This window comes from Acinonyx jubatus, chromosome E2 (genome assembly GCF_027475565.1).
Source record: "Acinonyx jubatus isolate Ajub_Pintada_27869175 chromosome E2, VMU_Ajub_asm_v1.0, whole genome shotgun sequence".
Classification (NCBI taxonomy): Eukaryota; Metazoa; Chordata; class Mammalia; order Carnivora; family Felidae; genus Acinonyx; species Acinonyx jubatus.
Genome location: NC_069396.1, coordinates 47,705,643 through 47,715,549, shown reverse-complemented (window position 1 = coordinate 47,715,549; position 9,907 = coordinate 47,705,643). Strand labels below are relative to the sequence as shown.

Sequence of the window (9,907 nt, the reverse complement as noted above, 5' to 3'; positions counted from 1 at the left end):
AACCTACCAGTTCTTCGGCCTCTTGGACACGGGTATGAGTGGAAAAAACAATCTAGCTTGCCAAAAGTACTCTTAAAGCCTCATCTTAGTTTTTTCTGTAACAGGCAAAGAAGAGGGCAACCTGACCAGAGCCTCAGGCCTTTAGGGCCCGGGGGCCTCGGGTAGGATGAGCCCAGGCCAAGGCCCGCCCGCTCTTCTCTAATCTCCAATGGATTTCCAGGATTTGCGAGGCGGGAGTGGGAGGGGCCAGATTGTTAGTAAACGCGGAGACACGTGCGGGCGCGACTCCCGGCGCCCGGGATAGGCGCGTGCGCACTGGATACGCAGCCTGTACGCAAGCGCGCGCTTTTGCGCGGAAGTGAGCGTCCTAGTTGCACGTGGGGTCTGGGGTGATGGAAGGGGTGATGCGGACTGACGCCAAGATGCGTACTGAGTCTGGAGCAGAGTCCAGTCCTCGAGGTCCAGGCTGCAGTCTCCGGCACTTTGCCTGTGAGCAGAACCTGTTGTCCCGGCCGGACGGCTCTGCCTCTTTCCTGCAAGGTAAGAACTTAACCTAGGTAAATACTGCCCCGGCCACGTTCGCTACGTTGTATTTGTTTTAGGAAGTTACAGGGTACCGTGCAAAGGAGTGCCACTTCTGGACACCAGCTGGTGAATGGACTGGTGCATTTCTCAACTGCGACTCAGTTGGGCAAGGGGGTGCCCTGTCTGGACCTCTCTCCTGGACTGGTGCATTTCTTCTTACCCGGGTGGATACTACCGGATATGCCAGAATAATCTCTCTTTCCCGACTAGAAGGGAAATGACATCGCCACTCTGGTAAATACTCAGATGAGAGAGGAGCAGACTTCCTCGTAAGACCAAATATTCCAGAATAGAGAAAAGCTCCTCACCAAAGTAAATATCTCCCTTGACTAGATTCGTCTCCCACCTCCACCCCACACACCCTGGGTCCCTACATCCTAGGCTGAGGCAAACCTGCCCATATGTGTGAATACCTCTAAACTGGCAGATGACCACTACCGGCTTAATTATTCTCTGGACCGTGGCATGTCTTTTACCTGAGTACTTTTCAGACTGAGAGTGATGTCCCCTTTCCTCCCCACCACTGGGATAAATATTTCTTTGGGACACGCATCTCTCTAAGGAGTAAATATCGCTTAAGTTTGGGGCAGGTCTTACCTATTAGGTAAATGTCCCCTTCCCCTATCCAAATGCATCTCAAACTGGACTCTGCTCCCTTACCCAGGTAAATATTCCTCTGGAGATAGGCCTAAGGATCATCCCAGTAAATGCTTCAGTCTTCTCACTAGAAGCATTACTTTCTACCCAGGTACAAACCTGTTTTAATTCATTCCTTCATTGGACACATATGTATTTGTGCTAAGTACTGTTCTAGGCACTGGGAATATGTCGATAAAAAGTATTTTAAATCCCTGACCTAACAGTTTACTTTCTAGTCAGGGAGACAGACAAAAGGTTAGCTAAGGAAAATACTACGGAGAAAAATACAGAGAAGGGGAATAGGGTGTGCCAGCCAGGGGTGCAATCTTAAATAGGATGGTTAGGAAAGGCCTTGATGAGATGGTAACATCTGAATAAAGACCTAAAGGTAAGGGAACACACCCCGAAGATATCAGGAGGAAAAGCATACCAAGTGTGGGGAACAGCAGGGGCAAAGACCCTGAGGCAAGGACTTGCCTGGTGTGTTTGAAGAGTATTAGGAGACAATGTGGCTGGAGCAGTGAGGAGGCTGGAGAGAGGTAAGGGGGACTGCCTGTCATTTGAGGCTTAGTGAAGGACCTGGGGGCCATTGCTCCCAAGTTTTGCTCAGAGGAGTGACATGATCTGAATGTATTTTAACAGAATCTCTCTGGCTGCAGTGTTGACTTTTGAGGTACAGGGGAGTGGGGGCGATGGTGGTGGCTCAGACCGGAGTGGAAGTGATGAGATTCTGTAAAGCTGACAAAATTTGCAAATGGTTCGGTGTTGGGGTATGAGAGAGAGAGGGATAACACTAAGGTTTTTTCCCAAAATCAGCTGTGCTGGGAGAAGACTAGTTCAGTTTGGGACATTAAGTTTGCAGTGCCCGGTAGACATCACAGGGACACTAGGGACTGGGCAGAAGGACATACAAGTCTGGAATTCAGAAGAGAGACGCAATCTGGACATACAATTAGGAACCCTCTGGCCATAGATGGTATTTCAAGCTACTGATGGGATGAAATCAAGAAAATAAATGTAGGTGGAAAAGAGAGGTTACAGGATTAAAACCTGTGTCTTCTAACTTGTGGGGAGCCAGGAAAAGACACTGAGAAAAGGGGCACCTGGGTGGCTCAGTCAGTTAAGCATCCAGCTTCGGCTCAGGTCATGATCTCATGGTCTGTGAGTTCGAACCCCACGCCGGGCTCTGTGTTGGGCTCTGTGCTGACGGCTCACAGCCTGGAGCCTGTTGGATTCTGTGTCTCTCTCTCTGCCCCTCCTCCACTCACACTTTCTCAAAAATGAATAAACGTTAAAAATTTTAAAAAGACACTGAGAAGAGCAGCCAGGAAGGGAGGAGGAAAACCAAGAGAGGGCACTCACCTGGGGCCCAGAGAAGTGTTTGAGATGTAAGGGCCCACCAGCTGCATCCGTCCTCCCAGACCTGTGGGGGGACAATCTGGACTTCTGTCACTGTCAAGAGCTGTTCCGATGGAGTGGAGGGGTCAAGGAGGAGGAGAAAAAGAGAGCACAAGAAGAGACAGGTCTTTGGGAGCTTTGCTTGGAAGGGGATCAGATAAATGCCGGAGGAGTTGAAAACAGGTGTAGATCCAGAGAATTGCTGGAGCCATGTCCATGAGAAGGAGGGACTCCTAGGTTCGTGGAGGCCCCAGGCAGCAAGAATGAAGACCACAGTGTGGATCTCGTTCTATGTAGATAAGTTTCCCTTTGAGGACAGATTCTCCCGGAGCCTGAGGCCCAGAATCCACCGTGCACCTGCTAAGGCTGGCCCCTGTCCGTTTGCAGCAGCTGCGGAGATGCTTGTTTGCAGGCTTTTTGAAGCTATGCTCCAGCGCTGTTTCTTCCCCCTGCAGACCGCGGGCCCAGCTGCACCCTGGAATGACCCGCAGGACTCTGAGGCTCCTGGTGCCTGCACTCCACCCCAGCTGTTGAATAGGATCTCTGGGGGAGAGGCCCGGGCGGCAGTATCTTTTCTAGGTCGCCGGTGATTCCAGTGTGCAGCCAGGGTTGAGAACCACGGCTGTGTTCATTAGTGGTCCTTTTTAACTGGGATAGAGTAGGGGCACCTGGCTGGCTCATGGAGCATGTGATGTGACCCTTGCTCTCAGGGTCTTGAGTTTGAGCCCTACGGTGGGGGGTAGGGGGTGTGTGGAGATTCCTTAAAACAAAATATTAAGGGGGGCGCCTGGATGGCTCAGTCATTTAAGCATCCGACTGTTGATTTTGGCCTAGGTAATGATCTCACGGTTCCTGAGATGGAGCCCTGTCTCCAGGCTCTGCAGTCACAGCACAGAACCTGCTTGGGATTCTCTCTCTCTCTCTCTCTCTCTCTGCCCTCAAAATTAATAAACATTTTTAAGAAATAAAATCTTACAAGCATAAATAAAATTAACTAGAATAGAGTGGAAAACATCAGAGCGTAGCAAAGCAGTGACAGTAAGAGTTGTTTTGTGAGGCCTTTGTTCCGGTTACACATGTTTGTGTGAGATTGGAGTCACACTGTAAAATATATTTTTTATCAGGAGCTATGGTGAGAAGAGTTTGGAAGCCACTGGTGTAGTCTAGTCTCTTCATTTTGCAGATGGTAAAACTGAGACCCAGAGAAGTGAGCAGAGTCAGCCAAGGTTGCAGGACTAGATGCCAGGCTTTTGTTTCCTGGGTCTTAACCTCCCTGGCCCCTCTTCTTACCCCCTCGGGATCACTCCCAGGTATATCTGTCCCTCTCTCGGGGGTCTTGACTTCTGCAGAGTTTGGGACGCGAGCCTGAGGGAAGAGAGCCAGGTTGGGGGAAGCTCTGGAAGGAGTGAGAAGACCAGCTGCAGTAAGAAGGAGGAAGGTCAGCTCTTGGGAGGAACCTCCTATTAAAGTTAACAACAGCGAACGTCCGTTGCGCTGCGCCCTCCGTGTGTGCCAGGCAGTGTCGTGTGCGCCAGGCAGTGTCGGGAGTGTTCTACGTGGATTATGTCATTTAATCCTCAGAACTCAGGGAGGGAGGCGCCGTTAACCTGTCGGTTCACAGGTGAGGAAGCACAGGCAGAGGAGTGAGTGAAGCAAACGCTGGAAGAATCAGTGCCAGCACTTCGTGGGCTGGACTGGGGGGTGGCGTGGGGGACCCTGGCCAGCCGGCTCAGCACGGCGCACTGGGACCCCAGAGGAAGGCAGGATGTGGGCGAGGCCACCCGTGCTGTCTCCCCAGGGGATACATCGGTCCTGGCGGGCGTATACGGACCAGCCGAGGTGAAGGTCAGCAAAGAGATCTTCAACAAGGCCACCCTGGAGGTGATTCTGAGGCCGAAGATCGGGCTGCCTGGTAACTGGACCCAGGGGGATCTCCACCTTCTTCCTCACCACTGTCCCCAGGGTCCCCTCTGCCTCCACTTTAGTCTGTCTTTCCTGGCTCCATCTCCCCTTCTTTCTACTAACCTGTTTTTCCCCCATTCACTACCCCCACCCCCACCCCTGGGTCTGGGTTCAATGGGAGGGAACTCCGGGATTTTCATCCCCCAAGAAGCTCTGTTGCTGGATGCCAGAGGGGGCAGGGATGAAGTGGGTATGGGTCAGGCTCTGCCTCCTTCCCACTGGGGATCCTCTGTCATCCCTGCAGGGTCCTGCACCAACCCTAGTGGAGCCGGCAGGCCCTTCCCAGAGGGCTTGGGTGGGGCATGTGGAGGAAGGTGAGCCAGATGGAAGGGAAGAGCCTGACCACCCCACCCCACCCCTGATTTCCCCAGGCGTCGCTGAGAAGAGTCGGGAGCGGCTGATCAGGAACACTTGTGAAGCAGTGGTATTGGGAGCGCTGCACCCCCGTACCTCCATTACTGTGGTGCTGCAGGTCGTCAGTGATGCTGGCTCTGTATCCTTCCCCCCAGGCTGCCTCCTCCAGGAAGTCCTTCAGAATCTCTCCCATTGCCTCCCTTGCTGATGCCCACAAGCAAGCCCTGTGTTGACCAGAAGGCCTCCCAATGCTTAACAGGCACCCACTTGAAGAAGAATAGCAAACACAGCTTGAGTGCTTACCATGTCTCAGGCACTGTTCTGAGTGCCTTACACATATTAACTCGCTAACTATTCTCAGCACAGGAAATAGGTGCCACTATAATCCCCATGTTCCAAATGGGGAAACTAAGGCATGGCAAGGTTAGCTTTTATCTAGTATTTTGCAGAGCCAGGATTTGAGCCCAAGTCATCTGCTCCTAGAGCCCAGGGGCCCTGGTAGATGGCTATTTTTTTTTTTTATGTTTATTTTTGAGAAACAGTGCTAGCAGGAGAGGGGCAGAGAGGGAGACACAGAATCCGAAGCAGACTCCAGGCTCTGAGCTGTCAGCACAGAGCCCAACACGGGGCTCAAACTCAAGAACTGTGAGATCGTGACCTGAGCTGAAGTCAGTCACCTAACCAACAGAGCCACCCAGGCGCCCCAGCAGATGGGTATTCTTATGTTCCCGTGTTTCATGTGACGAAACAGGCCCAGAGAGGGGAAGTCACTTGCCCAGGGTCACACAGCTGGAAGGCAGCAGAGGCAGGACTCAAGCTGAGGCCTGACTACCTACAAAGCCTGTGCCATTGACCTCCACCCTGACCTTGAGCAGTGCTAGGGGAGTCCTGAGCAGGCAGAGCAGTTGGGTCAGCAGCTCAGCCTAGAAGGATCCCTGGGGTTGGGGCTGAGGACCAGAGATGGGCAACGAGGGGGGGGGGGGGGGGGGGGCAAGCCGGCCCTGTCTCACAGAAGGAAAACTGAAGCCCAGAGGGGAAATAATGGAGGGGCAGATCTGGGGCTAACTGATCCTAAAGCTGGACCCTTCCCCACTGTGTGGGGCTGGAGACAGAGACTAGAGGAAACTTGAGGCAGGGCTGGTCGTCTGGCTCCAGGCCCGGGCATGCCTCCCTTCTCCCTCTGTCACCTTGCCAGTCTGTCACCTGGTGGTGGCTGCCTCCAGATCCCAGGCTCTGGGCCTGACCCTGCCACTCCCCATGTGACTGTGGAAGGTTTCTCCCCTCCTTGTCCTCAGTTTCCCTGAAGGTGCTTGGCACGTGCTTCAGTACAACTCTGTTGAGTATCATTCTGACCCCTGATTGAGGCTGAGAGAGTAAGTCACTTGTTCAAGGTCACATAGCTGAGAGGTGGCAAAGACCGGTCTGGAGCCCAGGGCTGCCTGATCCCAAAACCACTTAGAACCACTGTGCCATACTGCCTTCCTGTGATGAGCCTGTGCAGTTGGCCACAAGCCCTGGCAGGGTAGGTGGAACGCAGGCACACTCTGCTGGCCGGCCCTACGGTGGAAATGCTTCTTAACCTCTGCCCGTGGCACCCAGCTCCTGGCCTGTGGCCTGAACGCTGCCTGCATGGCATTGGTGGATGCAGGTGTGCCCATGCGGGCCCTCTTCTGTGGGGTCACCTGTGCTCTGGACTCTGAGGGGACCCTCGTGCTGGACCCCACGGCCAAGCAGGAAAAGGTAGGTGTGAAGGCCAGGGTGGTGAAAGGCTGTGAGCAGATACTCCTCTAGGCCCGCTTCCCCCACACGCTTGGCTCCTAGCACATCAGTCCCAGTTGGCAAGCTCTGGTCTGTGCATCGGGGCAAGTGCTAGAATGCCAGCCGGGACCCATATCTACCTTCAGTGCCAAACTCCAAACATAGGTCCAGCTAGAGCCAGGGTCTCAGACACCCTAAGGATTTCCTTGATTTTGCTTCTCAGTCCCTGCTGTCCTATGCGTGTTGGTTTCATTCTCTGGCCAGCATCTTGCCTGAGGCTGTGACCAGCCCCTAAAGGTCTGTGCTTTTCTTCACTGGCTCAGATTCACAGTGCCCAGGGCTCTGGATATTCCGAGTTACTTGCCCAGTACTATGATGGTCGCATTGTGTCAGGAAAGCAGAAGCCACTTGGGGTTGTATCAGGGAATGTACTGCGGGAAGCTGGTTAGGACGATGTTGGAAGAGCCAAGGCAGCAAACAGGAAGGAGGGCGATACCCAGGGACTAAAAGCCTGTAGGGAGACACCGTCACAGTTGGTTTTGGGTGCACACAAGGCATCCTGGCTTTGCCCTGGCAGCCGATGTCCCCAGAGCCTCCACAGCTACTGTGGGCACTGCCATAGCCACCGCATCCACTTCTATTGGAGCGAGGACAGGATGTGGCTCTCCCTCCTTCGGCCTCCCCCGAGACTACCAGGGACACCTGACGGGCAGGGGAGTCTGGGAAATAGTGTGTCGGCTTCCAGCCCTCGTGGCACAGAGCTGGAGAGGGAGGCAGGGGGCCAGGAGGTACTGGGTAATGACTGGGGGGCATGTGGCTGCCCCTACAGACAGGAGTACTGTGCTTGGAGGCCCCTGTTGGAACCATGTGGGTAGAATCGGGGTGTGGGAAGCGATTCTACAGAAGGAAAGGCCAAAAGCCCTGCCCAGGGAAGCGGGGACGGTGCCTAGACAAGACACCTACACTTGATACACTTGGGGAGTGGTGGCTGTTGGGAAGGGCAGGTGCCCTATTTGGCACCAACTGAGACTGTGCCTGGGGGGAGAGTCCAGGTGTCCTACCCACCCCCGTCTCTAGGAGGCCCGGGCCATCCTGACCTTTGCCCTCGACAGTGTGGAACGGAAGCTGCTGATGTCCACCACCAAGGGGCTCTACTCGGATGCTGAGGTACCAGGGTGGAGATGGGGTGAAGGCCAGATCCTTCCTTGCATCCCCTTTGTTACGTAGAAGGAATTGTCAAACCTTGTAGGCCCAGAACCCCTTGTGGGAATTTTGAAGGAAGCTCCAGTAATGAGTGGAAAAGAGAAAAGAGCCCTGGTTGAGATGGGGAGGTGAGGCATTGAAAGCCCTTCACCTTCCTGCTCAGGCCGTACACACCCAGAGTTCCAGGGCTCTGGTCTCTGAGAGCACAGCCAACCTGGACCTCCCATGAACCGAGGAACATGTGGTCAAGATTTGCGGTCCCAGATTCCACAGCTTTCTACATGATTTGGTGTCACAGGGCCTGTGGCTCAGAAATTCTCGAGCTCCAGGCTGAGGCCTCTTCCAGCAATCAGGATGCCTGATCCTGTGGTCCACAGTCCTGGAGCTGCACTAATCTGCCCCCTGAAGCCCACACCTTCTCTTTTCCTCTCTTCCCTTCTGAGAGAGAGCCTGTGAAGTGGGGAAGAGAGGCCCTTGAAATCCTTCCCTCACCACCTGCCTCACCGCAGGGGAGGCAAGAGGTCTGGGATCTCTGGGAACCAGATGGGGTCAGGGCCGGGAGCAGGGTGGCCCCAGCACCAACAGGTCTCTCCACCTCCAGCTCCAGCAGTGCCTGGCCGCGGCCCAGGCTGCCTCGCAACACGTCTTCCGCTTCTACCGGGAGTCACTGCAGAGACGTTACTCCAAGAGCTGAGGCAAGCCGGGGCAGGGCGCCCCTCCCGCCGCCACCCACTACCTCCATGGAAAATAAACCAGCAGCCTGGCCTCACCTCTCCATCCCTGTGTGCCCGGATGAGCTTGCGGGCCTGGGGGCACAGACCCACCCTCCCCTCCCCCGGAAGGCATTTCCAAACTCAAAACCCATCCCATCCCGCCAGCCTGACAGATACCTGTCGGGTACCCACTCTGGGTACCCGCTCTGTGCAGACCCTGCTAGGTACTGGAGACTCAGCAGTGAATGACCCCCAGGTTCAAGGAGCACTGGGGTGATAGGCAAAGAAAATCAGTGTCTGTCAGATGGTGGTAAATGCTGTGTAAAAAGCAGGGAAGAGGGATTGGGAGAGGCCAAATTTAATATATCAGTCAGGGACGTCTTGATGGAGTATGGGAAACTTCCGACGGAAGCCCAGGAGGAGGCCTGTGGAAGAGGGAGGATCAGGTTCAGGGTGGCGCTGGTGTGCTAGAGCAGGGCAAGTAGGGACCGGGGAGGGAGGAGATGGGTCAGGGAGGGAACATGCACAGTGGGAGGGCCTCGTGGGTCTTGGCATCCTTGCCTTACGAGAAGAAACCAGCTCAGAAGCCAGTTAGCTGCCAGATGTCACCAGCTAGCTAATGATGGAGCAGGGGGCTTCTACTCAGAGTCCAGCCCCAGAGCCCTTCACCATTCAGACAAGCCCAGGAGGCCCCAGCACGCTCCAGGCCGCAGTTCCCCATCTGTAAGCAGAAGCAGCTGAGGCCCGTCAGTCAGCTGTATGGAAATACGGGGAAGGGAGGTTTTAGCAGCCATTTGACTGCTGTGTCCCCCACCCCCATATTTAGTGGGTGGGAGCCAAGAACATGAGCGCATCCCACAAGGAGTAACTCTCCCACAGCTGGGCCACATGGTCACCAGATTCTATGGGGTGCTGACATTTGGGGGTTTACAGTGAAAATTATATATGTCTGGCGGGCCCTCAGCCACATGCTTCACATGCTTGAACTAGCTCACCCCGTTCCCACAATTGCCCCGTGGAGCCGGTGTCATTTTCGTCCCCAGTAACTGAGAAGGGGAAGCCTCAAAGTCTTGATTGAGCTTGAAATTCTGCCCTGTGAGACTCCGGAGAACGCCAAATGGGAAAGTGTTCTAGGAAGATCCAGAATGGCATTAAACAGGAGTGAGAAAACTAAGCTGTAAATTGCCTGTCATGCTATTACTTGGTGATCTATCAGACCCTGCTAGGGAGCACTTTGTGCCCCCAGCAGTGCCTGTTCAGTGGGGGCCAGGGTGCCAGTGCCTCAAGGCTGTAGC

General features: G+C 54.5%; 1 protein-coding gene across 1 annotated transcript; it reads left to right on the top strand.

Moving 5' to 3' along the window:
- Positions 1 to 255: 255 nt before the first annotated feature.
- Positions 256 to 9,786, top strand: EXOSC5 (exosome component 5). Its single transcript, XM_015086007.3, has 6 exons — positions 256 to 540; positions 4,421 to 4,534; positions 4,956 to 5,077; positions 6,538 to 6,678; positions 7,774 to 7,863; positions 8,501 to 9,786. The coding sequence occupies exons 1-6, from the start codon at positions 393 to 395 to the stop codon at positions 8,591 to 8,593; spliced, it is 708 nt and encodes a 235-aa protein (XP_014941493.1). The 5' UTR covers positions 256 to 392; the 3' UTR covers positions 8,594 to 9,786.
- The last annotated feature ends 121 nt before the right edge of the window (positions 9,787 to 9,907 follow it).